This window comes from Solanum verrucosum, unplaced genomic scaffold (assembly GCF_900185275.1).
Source record: "Solanum verrucosum unplaced genomic scaffold, falcon-dt-bn FXZP01000060.1, whole genome shotgun sequence".
NCBI classification, from domain to species: domain Eukaryota; kingdom Viridiplantae; phylum Streptophyta; class Magnoliopsida; order Solanales; family Solanaceae; genus Solanum; species Solanum verrucosum.
In genome coordinates, this window is record NW_026020129.1 from 1,036,157 (window position 1) to 1,053,494 (window position 17,338).

The 17,338-nt window shown below is 32.5% G+C and overlaps 3 protein-coding genes across 3 annotated transcripts; 1 reads left to right on the plus strand and 2 right to left on the minus strand.

The window, feature by feature from the left end:
* Positions 1 to 1,451: 1,451 nt before the first annotated feature.
* Positions 1,452 to 3,387, minus strand: LOC125826601 (glucan endo-1,3-beta-glucosidase 6). Its single transcript, XM_049505951.1, has 2 exons — positions 2,999 to 3,387; positions 1,452 to 2,603 (listed from the first exon to the last, which is right to left on the minus strand). The coding sequence occupies exons 1-2, from the start codon at positions 3,340 to 3,342 to the stop codon at positions 1,478 to 1,480; spliced, it is 1,470 nt and encodes a 489-aa protein (XP_049361908.1). The 5' UTR covers positions 3,343 to 3,387; the 3' UTR covers positions 1,452 to 1,477.
* Positions 3,388 to 12,324: 8,937 nt separating this feature from the next.
* On the plus strand, positions 12,325 to 13,776 carry LOC125826896 (uncharacterized). Its single transcript, XM_049506239.1, has 3 exons — positions 12,325 to 12,414; positions 13,081 to 13,295; positions 13,491 to 13,776. The coding sequence occupies exons 1-3, from the start codon at positions 12,325 to 12,327 to the stop codon at positions 13,774 to 13,776; spliced, it is 591 nt and encodes a 196-aa protein (XP_049362196.1).
* A 438-nt stretch (positions 13,777 to 14,214) lies between these two features.
* LOC125826782 (F-box/FBD/LRR-repeat protein At1g13570-like) lies at positions 14,215 to 15,696 on the minus strand. Its single transcript, XM_049506119.1, has 3 exons — positions 14,883 to 15,696; positions 14,607 to 14,768; positions 14,215 to 14,528 (listed from the first exon to the last, which is right to left on the minus strand). The coding sequence occupies exons 1-3, from the start codon at positions 15,681 to 15,683 to the stop codon at positions 14,220 to 14,222; spliced, it is 1,272 nt and encodes a 423-aa protein (XP_049362076.1). The 5' UTR covers positions 15,684 to 15,696; the 3' UTR covers positions 14,215 to 14,219.
* Positions 15,697 to 17,338: the final 1,642 nt, after the last annotated feature.

Consider the following 17,338-nt stretch of genomic DNA (forward strand, 5'->3'; position numbering starts at 1 on the left):
TGTTATCAAAACAAGTAAACACACATTTTTATATATGTTTATAGTACATATATATTGCATATATAATTTACTTTTAGTACAAATAGTATAATAATTATAGATGATAAATATTTTTTAAATATGATATATCAAGGTAATAAATAAAGACGTAATATTTTATAAAAAACTCTCAAAAGGGTAATTAACCCTATTTTTTCATTAAAATTAGTAATATGATGACTTACAAAGAGTTGACCAAGGTTGACATGTGTTGATCATGATTTGACCAATATTGACCTTATATTGATTAAAATTTTACTACTACTATTTGAGTTTTTGGGATGGTTCAAGCATGGTCCCACACACTTCACTAGCTTAACAATTGGATTATTTATGTTAAGAGGCTTGACTCAGTTTATTGTTTAGCTCGTAGTATAATTAGATTTTGAGTCGTTTGGTGTGTATCAGGAATAATAATCTCATTAATAAAATGTAAAATTATTTTATTATGTGTTTGGTTAAAGATACTAGGTAATTTTGTGATTATTTATTCCGTCATTTATACTTTAGTGTTGGGATAAGTTATTTCGTAAATATGATGAAATAACTTATTTTGAAATAACTTGTTTCCAACCAAACAACCCTTAAGATTGTTTGCTTCAAAATAAGGTTATCTCAATTATAATTATGAGATTTTATCTCTTATATGGGATAAATAATTTTAAAATTTTGAGATAATTTTGATTTTAACTAATACTTGTAGTTAAATACATAGCTGATAAATTTAATCTCAAAATTATATTAGAATAAATGTTAGCAACATGAGACTCTGTCATCGCGAGCAATTGTGGTACAAAACATTCTAAATTTGAATTTGTAGCTCTAAACTTATTTTACAAAGAGTTACGTATCAGGGATACTTGATGCTAAAATTCATCTTGATACTATTAGTCTGATACACATCATCAAACATAAACACCAAGTACCAAATTAAAATCGTGCCAAAATAATGACTATGTCATCAAACATCCTTATATCAAAACATAAGCTTATTTTTACCTCGAATATTATGAGGGGATTAAGTTCCTCAAGGAGATATACTATGAATTCAGTGTGCTCAAATCAAATATTCTGCTTTCTTCTCCATTTCTGTTTTGCTAAGTTTTAATTTTCGAATACTATTATTAAGACGAACTGCAAGGTAGTTGCTTCCCTGTAGAAAGAATAGTGTTATTATGTATTAATTTGTTAAAAGACAAATATTAAGGAACATCTATTTTTAGTAAGGACGACATGAAAATAGAAACGGAGGGAGTACTACAATATCCACATCTTGATTCCAAAACAAAAAACTTCAAAAATTGTAAAACCAGGCCAATAGAATAAAATTGTAGACCTAAAAAGAATGGTGCCAAACAGAGTAATGTAGTGAACAAAAATCACTGATGGAAAATTTCAACAGAAGTGACAGGAATACATAAATATAACTCAACAAGTTCTACAAAACACTCAACAACAAAGAAACTATAAACAGAAACATCACATTGACAGGCTTAGTTGTAAATGCATTGTTCTTATGGCTGCTAGGACTACTTGCTTGGATCATGATTTTGAATTTACATGTTCCACCTGGTGGTGACGGATCTGTGTTTGTGATCATGGAAAGGTTCGGAAACTTGCAGGCACTCGATTGCTGGTCGTTTTCCTGATAGTAACTGTTGAATGCATACGAAACATTGCCACGAGCATCTAGATCAGCGCATGATGTCCTGTGCCCGAGGCTGGTGCAATCAGCATGTGAACATGCATAGCCTACACTATCAGCTAGCTGAGGATCATCAAGGCTAGCTGAGGGTGACAACACGCACCACTGACGAGCCAGGTAACGAACACCACTTGCTGGTACTAAACCACCTCCATTGTTTGCACCTAACGAAAGATTGTATTTAGGTGTACCATCGAAGTAATATATTCCCCAATGGCGCTCAAAGTTGCCGGGCTGAATGCTTTTCGCATCCTCGTCAATCAGACTGAACAGGTAAGCATCTATTGGACCAGGTCTCATTGGAGTCCCCTTTCCACCTGAAATGTGAGTCATGAATCCTCGGTTGAATCTTTGGGCAGCTTTCAAGTTTGCATTATCGTCTCCGTCTGTTGGCCATCCGATTTCCCCTATTATAATCGACATATTCGGGAATCCATTTTTCTGCAATGCCGAAAGGAGGGTATCGTGATTTGCATCAAACACATTGTTGTAGATTTTCCCGTTGTCATCGATGGGGCTTGAGTATCCGTCAAAGAAAGCATAGTCAGCAGGAAAGTTGGGGTCATTGTAGAGACTTATAAAGGGATAGATATTGACAGTAAATGCGCCTCCGTTGTCACTCAAGAACTTGACAATGCTCACCATGAGATCACGAATGTCTTGGCGAAAGTCACCTGTTGAAGGTTTTTCACTTGAACTCTGGTATACATCAGCATTGAGAGGAATAGTGACTTTCACCCGATTACCAAGACCGGCTTTTATAAGGGCTGCCTGGATGTTTTGAAGAGCCGGGAATGTTGTTGACAGAAACGTACCGTTTAACTGAGATAGAAATGGTTCATTTCCAACTGCAACATATCTGTATACAGAAATGAACTCATATTTATCAAAATTGAAGGCAAAAGGTCAGCTACTTGAGCCAACCTCATTAGGCTACAATTAGCATTATATTGACTAGATACGAAATGTTCCATGTAATGTTGCCAAAACAAACAAGTTAGATTGACAATTCTCAATGGAAAAGCTAAGTTCTTCTCAGACTTTCTCTGTTTGTATACTCCTTTAAACATGGTTGGTGATTTAGCAAATATTATCATACTTATAAATGCTAGAATACAACAAGCAAGTCGCGGTAGTTTTTACAATTATGGAGAAAGGAGATACATGTAAGTACCTTAAAAATGAATATTTTGCATATTGTTAGTGTATATAACTTAAAAAGCGCGAAGAATATTGAGAAGAAAGTAAACTCACTTGATATCAACACTGTTGGAAGAGACATGTGAAGAGACATTCTTCTCTACCCATTTCTCAGCAGCACCCAAACTGTTAGCTAAACTCCAAAGCATTTCATTTGGTATTCCAACCATGACTTCAATTCCAGAGCCACTGAGGGCATTCAAGATTTCTGAATCTGCATCAAACAGCTTCACTTTCTGAATCCCATTGTCTTTCAGTAACTTCACTACTATGTTTGGTGGCAATGGATGTGTTGCTTGTGTTCCCCAGTTTGCTCCTATTCCATACACTTTCCCTAACACCATAAACCCCAAAATCATTGAAATCCATAAACCATACTTCACACCCAGAATTCTCATCTCCTTTTTACACCAGAAATGCCTCCTCTTAAACAAGAACCAAGAACTTGCTGAAAACAAGAAAACAAAAATCAAACTTGAAATTGTTTCATTACAAAAACACCATGATCAACTTTATAAAGAATCCAAAAGGGTCTCCAAGAATTGGAATTTCAAGAGACTTATAACTTGCTAACAACTAGAAAGAAAAGAACTTTTATCTGTTTTGACCTTTTACTCATAAATTAGCTCAAGAATCCAAACGGGTCTCCAAGAATTGGAATTTCAAGAGGCTTAAAACTTGCTAACAACAAGAAAGAAGAGAACTTTTATCTGTTTTGAACTTTTACTCACAAACTAGCTCAAGAATCCAAAAGGGTCTTCAAGAATTGGAATTTCAAGAGGCTCAAAACTTCCTAACAACAAAAAAGAAGAAAACTTTGTCTGTTTCGAACTTTCACTCACAAATCCAAAAGGGTCTTCAAGAGGCTCAAAAAACTTACTAACAACAAAAAAGAAGAAAACTGTGTCTGTTCTAAACTTTACTCACAAACTAGCTCAAGAATCCAAAAGGGTCTTCAATTATCAAGAGACTCAAAACTTACTAACAACAACAAAGAAGATTTTTTTTTTATCTGTTTTGAACTCTCACTCACAAACTAGCTCAAGAATCCAAAAGGGTCTTCAAGAATTGGAATTTCAAGTGGCTCAAAACTAACTAACAACAACAAAGAAGAAAACTTTATCTGTTTTTACACCACCCATGTCACCAACTCAGAGAGTGTGAGAGATTTTAGAATTCAAGAATCTAATGGAGAACTGTGGTCTGTGCATGGGTTCTTGCTTGAGAAGATAAATAAAAAGGGTTTCAAAAGGGGGGTTTCAAATTTTGAATTGGGAAAAAGATCATTTGTAGTAGAAGCTGAAAATATACCAAATCAAAGGAGGCAAGAAAGCATATTCTGAAATGAAAACAGAGAAAAAGAAAAGGGAGTTCAAAAGATCACTACTTTACATCCCAAGGAAGAAAACAGTAGGTCTACTAGAGAAAACCAATCTTGTTAAGCAATGGAAATTCAACAATTAAAAGGTGAAGGAAATTCTGGACTTTCTGAGTATTGAGTCACAAATACTTGTCAAAGAAAGGTGAAGATGATAGCTACACATGAGATAGTGATATATATATATATATGTACTCAAGTGATCTAGCATCAACTGAACTATGTTAACTAGTACTAGTACATTTAATCAATGTTTGCTTTTGCTTTTTAGTTTTTGTACCAAAATAATTGTTCATATGCCACATACTTTTTTTTCTCCACAATCATATATTATTTCAATTCTCTTGAACTTTCTCTATGATATTTGATCAGATTTTCAAAATTCATTGTTCAAATAGATCAGCTATGGAATTTTGGGACTTCAACTTATATAATTTTAATATTTTTTCAAGTATAATACATATTTAAATAGAATTTTAAAAATTCAAATTTTCAAATTTCAACTTTAAAATGTATGATCAAATTGTAAGTTAGCTTATAATGAGTGATATGGTTGAAGTTATATTTTCTTGTTGAATAAGGTTATAGGCAAATTTAATTTATATTCATCAAATATTTGAACAATGTTATAATTATGGCTATAAATGTTAATTTTTTTTGTCAAACATATAATCCATGATATTCGTGCAAAATGTGTGCTTAGTTATAATTTTTTAAAATTAATTCAACTCAAATATCATTTATTTCAGAATTATCTATCAATTATTTTTTATACTATTAGTTAATAATTTAAAATGATATATTTTAAAATAGGCGAAATGGTCTGGTGGACCCTTATACTAGTATCAGTTTGTATTCTGAACCCTTCTACTTGCATCTTTGTCATCTAGACCCTTAAACTCAATAAAAACACAATTTAACAAATCTCTCTGACCATTGACCAAACTTATGTATCTTTAAGATGACTGAGTTGGCGAAAGTGTGTGACTTCACGCATCTTAAGGCGAGTGAACAACTTTTTTAGGTTAAAAAAATATTAAAATTATAAAAGAAATATTTTTTAAAAAAAAACAATTAATTTAAAATTTATTTCTTCTTGCCCAAAGCTTAATTGCTTTCCTTAAGCTTTCCAACTCTGGCAACTTCAACTTTGTAAGTAGATCTTGGCGAGCCATAGATCTTCGAAGAAACGGAAGGGAATGCTTAACATGTTGATCTCAAATTTCAATACTATTCCATGGCGTTCACCGGAGAGGAAGGAAAATTTATGTTGGTTCATAGCCTGAGTATAAAGCTGAGAAAGAGAATTAGCAGCGCTACAGAAAGTCGAATACATGGTTTGATTCACCTCATCAAGGCTCGATGCTAGAGACTTCCTTTTCTTCCCCATCTTCAATCTTTCACAGCAACCGTCTCCTTCTAATCCCTTAAACTTGTCTTTTTCAATTGGTTTCGATAACCCAAGAAAATCTCAAGCGAATTTTGGGTAGATTTCGACGAATTTCACAGCAGAGGTTGGTGTGAAATTGTATTTGTAAGCAATTTGGGGCGTGAAAATAGTAGTCGGCGTTAAATTACGAAAAGTTTGGCCAGATCTGGTTGTGCGGTGGCCAGATCTAGTACTTCACTGCTAATCTTCTGATTACTTCACTTTATTGTGTTTCAGATAAATCAAATTGGCTCACTTTGTTATGTTGAGAGAGTATGCGCTGTTTTGTACGAGCTTTCATGTTATTAGCTCCTTTAAAAAATCTGCTTGCAGATATGGTGAAGGATCTCCTAGTGCGAGTTACTGTGTAGAGATTAGTATTATTTTGATTTTAACCTTAAGCCCCCATTTGGTGCCCAATCTGTTGATGTATTCTTCCTTTCACCTTCTCGGCTGCCTTTAGTCGGGCAAGTTGTAGTTTTGAATTTGGTTGTGCGGTGGCTTAAGTTGTTGTTACCGTGGAGGTTGGTGGAGGAAAGAAAAATAGTGATGGTATGCGGCGGAGATGAAGACGGGTGAGGAAGAAAGTATATGTGATTTCGCCGGCAAAAATGGCGACGACACCGGCGATGGCTTTCTTTTGGTCGTGAAATAGTGAAAATAGGGAGAATTAGAAATGCCAATAATAAATTAAAATGTTATTATTTTACATTTTATTAAATAATTTTGGTTAATAATTTTTAAAAATAGTTATGAAATAATTATGATATGACATTAATATATCTGACGTGGATATGACATGTCAATTATATGAAGGAGAGTGAGCTACACACATGGCTGGAGGGGATTAAAAGTCTCATTTTAATTGAGTTTAAGGGTCCAGATGACAAAGGCGCAAGTAGAAGGGTTCAGAATACAAACTGATACAAGTATAAGGGTCTACCAAACTATTTCGCCTTTAAAATAACATGTATCTTGAATACCTAACGTAGATAAATATTAGTAATATTTCTTATATGAGCATATTTTAGTTTTTGATAATTAATATTTATTTTTAAAATTCAAAGATCTAGTTGTGAAAGTAAATATGTGCAATTAAATAACACATTTAAAATTACACTGCAATTACAACATTATAATTATAATAAATAAATAAGTCTTGATAGATGTACTCTACTACAAACAATCACTACTTTAATAATGGGATAAGGGTCTGAAAAATACCTCAAGTTTGGTCGGATTTGTTGTTGCGATATTAAACTTTCATAAGGACCTACCTCCCTAGACTATTTAATACCATATTTTTTACCCCCTGAACTATTTAATAGTGTATTTTAAAGGTATATATGTGTCCACGTGGACACATTACTATTTATAATTTTGCATTATTTTTTATGTCCACGTGGGCAAATATATATGTTTAAAATACGGTATTAAATAGTCTAGAGAAGTAATAGGTCATCATGAAAGTTTAGTATCGCAACAGCAAATCCAACCAAAATTGAGTATTTTTCAGACCCTTATTCCTTTAATAATTACACTAAATTTAATTAGAAAATGACTTTCCAAACAAATCTTTAGTGGTGAATTTTATATTCAATTGTGGAAAAAGTTTCTTGAGGTCCACTAATAATAAATTTCCACACAATAATTGATCCATTATTTCCATGACAAATGAAAAGGATATCACAAGTTCTACGTAAATATTTTTTGTTTGGATTATCATTTATAGAATAGTAATATTTCATTCCAGAAATGAATAGTGAGTTTTCACCTAACCATTAACTAGTGAGCCCTTGTAAATATGTGTTTTCAGAGAGTATTTGAACTATTGTCATGGTTAATATTAAAATAATAAGTGAAGTAATCGTCGTCTGATCAATCGACTTGGACATCAAATAATTCGTGTTCATCCATTTTATTTCGCCCTAAATGGAACAATGCTCTTGGTTACGTTGCTCCTCGATTCGAGTCTCCATGTTTGTTTTTCTTCACTTGTAACTTAATAAGTTGGCAAATAAGAGTCAAATTGACTTATAAGTATTTCAAATTTATTTATACGTCTATTAAACATTCAAATTAAATCACTCAAAAGTTATAAAAATATAGTCATTTTCAATTTACAACTTTTCATTTTATAACACTACTAAAAAAAATACTATTTTCTCGTTGTAAATTCTTGTTGAAAATTATTCAGTTGTTATTATCGCATATATTTCGATTGAATAAATAAGAAAAGAAAAAAAAGAAGAAGATTTTCAGTATTTCAGTGAGAATCTGTTTTCCACCATACATTTTTTCAATGAGCATCAATTCGGTGAAAGGTGAAAACGTATCATGTTTTCTAACATAATTTTATTTTTTTTCGCAATAAAAAAATTATTTTTCTAGTAGTGATTTGATCAAGATTAATTAAGGTCGAGCCTTTGAAATAGGGAGCTTCTTTGTATGAAGTGCTTCAATCCAGATTTACTTGACACAAATCTTAATTACTACAACAGTACTTAGATAAGTTTATTGAAATTTCTGATGTAAATATTGGATATATACAAAAGTTACTGAATTCATCTGAACTGAGGCTCCGCTCCTGGGCATGTTAAAGAAAATGTGGTTATGTGCATGCACAAAGTGCAACCTCAATAATTCTCCCAACATTTATAATGCAACAATATATATTTTTTTCTCTTTTTGGAAAGAATTGCTTACTTATAAGAAAAAGAGAAACCAAATATTGTTTGTAGTCGAAATAGCAGAAATCTCTTCACTCTTAATCAAGTATGAGCCTTGAAAATAATTAAAATAAATCATGTTGGAAGTACTGTTTTCAAAAATTGGATATGTAATATGTAAATTTAAATTTAACCAAATTTCAATACAAATAACAGAGATTGAGCGGAAAAAGAAGAAGAAGAGATAACCATATTAAATTTCAATTTTAATGTAAGTTAAGAAGAAGAAGAAAAAGCTAAAGTATCTTGAGTGTTGTATGATTGATGGCAAAAAAAAAAGAGCACAAACAAGTGTGTAGATTGGGTCACAAATGGCTTTTAGTCATCACTTTGATGTTTTTGCCTTTTTACAAGAGAATTAGGTATACTCACTTGCAAGAAAGATTAGGTGGGAGACCTATACATAGTTCTATAGAATTAAAATATACAATTGTAAGGCTATAGTTAAATCACAATGTTGTACACTAACCTACATATCTCCTTGATCTTTAGTAAAAATAAAATAAAATTATAAATAAGTATGAGATGAAATATTTTTCGAGTAATTATTGTTGATTGCATGAGCATTCTTGTTAATTAATTTATTTACTTTTAATTTAGTATATTTTAAGAATTTTTTGGGGTAATTTACCGAAATCTCACTAGGGCAGCTTCGCCGGGAAATTACAGTATTTATAGGTCAAAATTTGATTTAATGAATATATATATATATAAGTATTGACACATCTTGACAATAGTTGAAGGTTTAGTGTAATGGTAAAGAGGTTGGAAAATTTGTTTGAGGTTGTATGTTCAATTGATCTTTTTTTTGTTTTCCACTCGGTGTCCGAAGTCTACATTGGAGCTCCGACTAAATTCGGATCGCACGTTGCAGGGCCATTAAGGGATGGCGCTCCCAACAAGATTTTCTCCATATCCAGGGCTCAAACCCGAGACCTATGGTTAAGGGTGAAACACTACAACCAATGCACCACAACCCATGTTGCTTGTTCAATTGATCCTTGATAGCATCATTTACCTATTTACTATATATTTTGACGGATACACAAACAAATCTCGCTCGCTTCCCTTTAACTTGAAATTTGATATGAAATTATTAATTAGTGATATAAAATATAATTATTTTTAAACTATAAGAAAAATTAATAAATATGATAGGAATATTTGTGTAATTAGACTATTTCTCTTCTTTTTTTTTTATCATTAATAAATATGATAGGAATATTTATGTAATTAGATTATTTCCTTTTTTTTAATACTTTAGCAAGAAGAATCATAAGTCTTACGGTAGATCAAAATTATATGAATTCCACTTGTGAGAAATTGCTTACATATATTAAGCAACAATAACATATTTAGTACAATTTTATGAGTTGGTTGCAAGAATAGTAAAATATACACAATTTTGCTTCTACTTTTATGAGGTAGAAAGGTTATTTCAATAGATTCTGAACTTAAAAGAAGTGTAACCAATGCAAAATTGTAAAAAATATAAAATAACAAAGTAACAAGATACAACAACGAATGATAATGCACACAAAAAAAATAAGAAACTACGCGATAACATACTAACACATCTTATGTTAAAATATTTTGTTTTGTTTTTTATTTTATGTAAAATATTTCTAAAATTGATTTTTATTTTTATTTTATTTTGGTTTTAAATCAACATCATGGCTTTTATCCCGTATTTTTTTAGTAGAAAATATGCTCTTTTAACAAGTCTAACACTGAGGTTCATTTCTTCTTGAGAATGTATATATTCAACGAATTAGTAATTATTTGTTTTTTTTTCTATTTTTTAGGAAAAAAAACATTTTCCCCATTTAAACAAAATATTCTTTAGAAAAAACATTTTTCAATTCTTTTAGTCAATCAAACATAAAAAAATTGTAAAAAATATTTTCCGTCTTACCAAACAAAACCTTAGTTGTTTGATCTTCTATTTATTTTGCCCCTTTTATCAATTAAAAAAGTGTTGTATTAATATATCCACACTTTATCACTTTTTGTAATGCATTAATTCGAAGTCCCACACTTTTTATTACTTTTAATAATGCATTATTTTTATATATTACTTTGTAAATTTGAAGTGCACTTTGGTGACTTCCTCCTAGGGCTATGATGTTGAACCCTAAAGTTCATCTAATTAAGCAACATTAAGATATATTTTCATATCTTAATATGTGATTAAACAATTAAATCAATATAAGGACCTCTCACCTTTAGACTATTATTTATTCTTTATTTTATACACCATTATGATAACCAAAAGGCTAACCAAAGAAAAATATAATAAGGAACTTCTTTTCCATTAGCTTTAAATAAAATTCCTCCTTTTAATGGTAAAAAGTTTATTTTCTTCTAATCTTATTGTAATTTAAGTAAATTTGTTTTAATCTACCAAGGCAATTCATTTTTTGTTTTATATTCTTGAGTTCAATACCTAATATCCAAACTTTCTAAACATTAAATGAAATTGGAAGTTAGTATGTTTCAAAATGTGAGAGACATTTTATTTAGCACCATTTGAGACGTAAACCTGGTGACATAATAGCTTGAAATAAACGAATATGTTTTGAAAAAATAAATCTAACATTAAAGAAAAATTATAAGAAGTTTGTTAAAGATTTTAACATAAATATCCAAACACACTAACATAAGTCTAAAGCTACAAAAATAAAAATATCTTACGAAAGTTGACAATAAATTTTCATCAATAAAGTCAATAATCAAGATAGACAAATATTGTAGCTTATTTTAAATATAACGAGTATTATAATTTCTATGAGTCCTCTGATTTTTCTTTTTGAAAAAAAATTCAAGGACTTTAAAATTTGATCTTGAAGCTGATGTTTAGATCTTGAATTGTATTTGAATTTAAGGATTTAAAACTTGATTTTGAATTGAATTGTCTTGATTTGACTTGAGCTTGAATTTAAACTTAATGTTGAATATTCATCTTAATTTCTAGAACTAATAAAGACATACTTCAGTGCTTGTAAAGAAACATGTGGCGCTTGATCCACAGTCTTGCTCCGGTTTCTTGTTAAATTTTTGGTGTCTTTTGTAAATTATGAGGAATCGAAGATCCTTATTTATAGTTGAAACGATCTCTCGAACACATAAATGGTTGTGAGTTCATGTTCTCATCATCTTTGGTAAAATCAAGTCCACCGTGAAGACATTCATAGACACCTCCACCATAGTCTTTTGCAGATAACCAATTTAGATTTAATAGTACATACATCCCAGCAGGGCATGACCATCTTGTTCAATTTATCTCTTTCAACTTGGATCCCATGAGGCGGACCTTGGAAAGTTTTAACATAAGCAGGAGGAATTCGCAGATCTTCCAGACATAGAGTGTGCAGGGCTTTGAACCCAAATATGTTACCTACAATGGAAGTAAACATATTGGTAACGGGATGAAAGAGTTGTAATTATAAGGACAAGCTCTTTTTTTTCTTCTGACAATGTAAAACTCGATATGTGATTGACTGAAACATGTTATTTGTACATACACATGACACATTTACATTGCCATTTTGTATGACTAGGTATGCTTTGACATGTGACATGTTCCCAGTGTATTCTTCGTTTGACTTGACATGCCACATCATTTGACACATGACATCAATTTAGACCGAATAAAAAATAGAAAAAAAAATTGCAATCCTCGAATAGGTCGTTGTAGAGAAAGAATGGCCTGTTTGCCAACTTGCTCACAATTTCGTTAAGAGCAAAGCTTTTCGGAGTTGTCAATGCAATTTCTTGTGATAATAAAGTGGTAAATCAATGGGGTATTTAGTAATTTTGGCAAGTTTAATTTGGAGCTGCTACAATGGCTATGTCTGTGAAGCATATGTACATTATTATAGTAACTCTTGGTGTTCTCTCATTTATATTTGGTGTTATTGCTGAAAATAAAAAGGTTTGTTAACTTCATCATGCTACTCGTTAATAATTTTGTCAATAATTTATTATAGACCAAGATTTCAACAAATTGGAGTTTAAACTTTTTGATCATCCCCTCATTTTCTCCCTTCAATTTATGTGAAAGTGAGGTTCCTTTTTTCTCTCTCGTTATTATTTGTAACATTGATTTCCGGGCCAAATACGAATAACTATGTCTACCAAAGCTGGACAGATAAAAAGAAATCACCTCGTATTTTTTTTTTTTGGCCTTTGTTGGCAATTGAACTTGAGGTTCTCAATCCACTTTAGTGACCGCTGGTAATTCTAACGAGGATTTTTCTTGCATAGGGTGAAGAATTGTAGTTGAGTGGGAGGTATTAATTGTATATGCTTGATGTTTTTCGATTTCATCAGTTGAGAGTAAGATTGCTATGTCCCCTAGAGATGCATCCAGAGCTACATAACATGTTCTTGAACTTAACCTGATAGCCATAAGATAAACATGAAGAACAAGTATAGTTTATGTTGCTCGGACTCCCCAAAAATGCATTGTTTTAGGAGTTTCTGGCACGCAGTCAATGGGATTTTTGAAGAGTCCGAGCAACATAGGGTAATAGTAGTATGGAACGTTTTTTCCCCACTTTCCCTGTTTGTGCTCTGTCTGAGTGTTCTTTTGTTGCAGCCAGCAAATGGAACTGCAATACTAGGAAATGGGGTTGTTATCTGTAAATATCGATCTGATCACACTGTTGCCCTGGGCTTATTGTCTGTTATCTTTCTTGCTGCATCTGCTGTAGCCGGCTTCTCGTCTTTGTTTTATCCATATAAGGGAAAGTCAATTCCTCAGGCTGTTCTGCTGAGAAGCACTAGTTTCATTGTATTCCTCAATGTTGCTTTGTAAGTATATTTCTTAAACTCTGCCTCCGCCTCTCATTTTATGTTTTGTGTCTCAGTTACCTCATATTAGCTCTTTAGTGATTTTGATGTCTACTAGTGAGCAGAAGAAGCAATTCTTGTCATTTTGGTTTACGTTATTTCAATTTTGTTTCACTTTGACTCATTTAGCTTTGATCTTCTGCTGGTAAAATAAAGGGGTACAACTGGTTTAGCAGCAGTGCTGTTGTTGTGGCCTATCATCAGTGAGCAACTTCATATCACGCGGAACATACACCACAACTTGCAAACGGAGTGTCCAACTGCCAAGACTGGTCTTCTTGGTGGTGGTGCCTTCTTGTCTCTTGATTCTGCGCTCTTCTGGTTGGTTTGCTTGATGCTATCTAATAATGCTCGGGACGATTACTTTGAAGATACAGCAGCAGATCTTAGAGGCGGGGATGCAGTAAACTATGAAGAAGATGTAGTTATCAAGAGTGCCTAAGATGTAGTTATGTCTTTCACTTGCTTGTTTCATTTCCGATGTTGCCACAATCAGGTGGTAAACTTGCCATGTACTTCAGGATTCAGAGGGCAACTTTTTAATTGATCTGTTTGAGCTGATGTTGTGTCTATTAACCAGCTAGGAAGTCAAAAATGAATGCATAAGATGGAAACACAAACTTTTATGACATAGTAACATAACAAATACTTCTATTAAGAACGACAAATATTTTGAGGCGGATGGAGTATATATATAATAATACTAATAGCTCGCTATAATATAAATGTTATCTACACTACTGAATACTGATGTAGTATACAACTTGAATCCAAAGTTGAGGTTCAACTTCCGCTACTCGCCCTAGAACCTGTTCCTCCTCTGGTCCTCAGATGTACCACCCGAGCCCCAATCCAAACCACATTCAAGGTGTGGTGATGCTCAACTCATGGTAAAGCATCTTCTACCACAATTTCATCAACTATGAATTTAACACTGGGAGATGCTCGTTGGTATTGTTTCATCTCATCCTTAATTTCTCTACCCGACAGACAAAGGAGATGTTCATAATTCCAAGCGGAAATTTCCTCAAGTACAGGTGCAGACGCTAATATAAGCCTCAGAAATTCCATTTCCACCTCAAGACCACTAAACATACTCATATGTACTTTTTGAAGCAGCTTCACAGCACCACACAAGCTTGATTGTTCTTGTAAGTATTGTACAACAGGTTCCACAGCTTCGCTTTTCATTCCCTAAAAGATTATCAGAAAGTGATCAGATGACGAAACTGTATAAAATGACCTTAATTAGAAATAGGAGAGAGTGATTACACATTCAATAGTCAACTTTTGTAATTTGGGGAAGCTTTTAATCAAGTAAATAACACCTGAAACATGTTTAATGCTTCTGAAGAACATTGCCCGAACACTGAAAGATTTGACATTGTTCAGAGCAGTCAGATGATTCTCCGGCAGACCTCCCATTGTTAAGTACTAGTAAAATATCAAAAATTAGTTAAAGATACAAATCAGATGCACCATTTGGTTATGTAGATAAGCACCAAACTTCACTAGACTATAACTAATTATATCACAAATCTCCTTTACCTCCAATAAATGACCACTTATATCCAGTTGCATTAGGCATGGCATGTGACAGAAGAACTTTGTAATATTGGAACAAACAGGAGATGCAACCATCGAAACTCGTGAATTGAGATGCACAATAAGTTTCTCGAGCATAGGGGCGTTCTTGAAGCAAATGGACTTTGAATTTCCTCTAAAGTCAAAGCATTTGAGATTAGGTGCATCAATTTCAAGGGTGTCAAAATTTGTGCACCATCTCAACGTCAATCTTTCAAGCAATGGGCATCTGAAAATAAGATTCCTAAGTATTGCTGGATCAAAAGTGACAAAATGAAGGTCAAGATTAATAAGCTTCTCAAACCCTTTGAAATCGGGTGGAGGATGGAACGAGCATCGATCAACTTTCAGATGCCTTAGGTGATGGAACGTGAAAAAGTGAGAAGGTAAATGATATCTGTTGTGTAAGCCGTTTCCGCAAAGGGTGAATTCTTGAACATTTTTCTTTGACAAGAAACGTATCCAGTGATCAATATCAGGATATATTGTCATGTTAGAGCTCCCAAGACTAAACTTAAGTATTGGTCCTTTATGGCGTAATAGGACTTGGTAAATGATTGCCTTAGCTTGATTACATGAATACGTCACAAAAAATTGATAATCAAACTCAAGTTCTTGACGTGTAACCCATTTATACCTCCAGTCTCTTGACAAGATACTAGTCTTCACTGCATCTTTCAGAGGCAAGCACCCTAATATTCCATCCAGAACATTACAAGGCAAATCACTAATTGTATCTACACCGGATCTCGTAGCACTCCTCATGATCGAATACTTACAAGTTACATACACTTCTGAAAGTTAAGATCAGGGAAGTTAAACCAATAGTATCAAGCAAATGCACTTTTCGGAGTATTCAATATTCTCAACAGAATTTTGACATCAAGATAACACATGCAAATATACAAAAATACATATTTCAACAATGTATGCATAGCCTTTGCATATGACTAATAATTCAATGTTTTTTATCTACATACAATTTTTCAACAATTTTCGTAATGGTATAAGAAATTGGAAGATTGTTGGAGGACCACAAACTTCAAGTTGAGAGAACATTGTTAGTGTCTACAAAAAAAAGAAGATCAATAGTCACCAAAAAATTAAGTACATCTAACCAACATGGGTTATGGTGCAGTGTAGGACTGCTTCACCGTTAACCAGACGATGAAAATCATGTTGAGACCGTCACCCCTAAATGGGTCCTGCAGTGCACGATCCAGATTTAGTCCGGTGGGAAACCAAAAAAAAGTTCATCTAACTAACTGAAATTTTATATAAGGACTTTCTTCCTCTAATTAGAGAGTGTTCCTCCGTTTAAACTTCTCAAAAATAGTGATGAGAAGTTTATGATTCAAGTAAGTAAAGTGATAGTTTTATAAATAGGGCAAATTAGAGAAGAATGACAACAACTATGACCAATTTCAATATGAATTAATCACAAATCCATTGTAAGCAGAAACAGGAGAGTTCCTATTGCTACACAAATTCACCCAAAAGTAGAGGGGTTAAAAAGGGTTCGTAATTGAAGTGGAAACTGCAAAGAGATGTAACATAAAACGAGAAGTTGATTGAAACTATAGGGTTACCTTTAGATGAAGAGTCCACCGGAGAGAGATCAAAACTGCCGGTTTTAATGGAAGATGGCGACGTTTCACGTTTGGTGTTTAACTCCTCCCTTAATGCACGAAAAACGTTCAATACAAGGGCACGAAATCTGCTAGATGATAAATAGACACAAAAGTTAAAAAATAAATTTGATTTTTTAAATTGAATAAGTATTGTAGGATAATCATTTTTAGTGATCTAAAATAAAATATTTGTGTGGTTGTAAAAGGAGAATTTTAAAACTAAATTATTTCTAATTTCTAATTATATTAAAGTATCTTTTTTTTAAAACGGGCTAAAAAGAAAAGGGTATCAGAAAAATAGAGAAGTGACTTACCTTATTCATGATATGTGGAAGTATCGACCTAATTTTATAGAGTCATTCAGTCAACAAACTAGTCAAAGGAAAGTCTGTCTTATTCTTCTCCCATTCGGAACCCCTATTTTCTTGAAAATTACTTGTTCTGAGGGAGCATAATGAGACATTGTATTCGGAGATTTCAATTTGGATTAAATTATTTTATTTATGTATGTATTTTGCTACGTTTCGAAAAACAACACAATATTTTGCAAATAAGATATTTGTGTTTTGAAATTTGTGATCTAAAAAAATTTCGAGATATTTGTATGGTTGTAAATCATTTAACTAAAAGTAAAAAGAGAATTTTAAAAAGTTAAATTATTTCTAGTTATCACAAAGTAACATTATTCTCGGAGACAGATTAAAAAAAAAGTGCGACATAAAATAAAATAGAGGAAGCACAATGAGACATTGTATTCGTGGATTTCAATTACGATTAGATTTTTTTTAG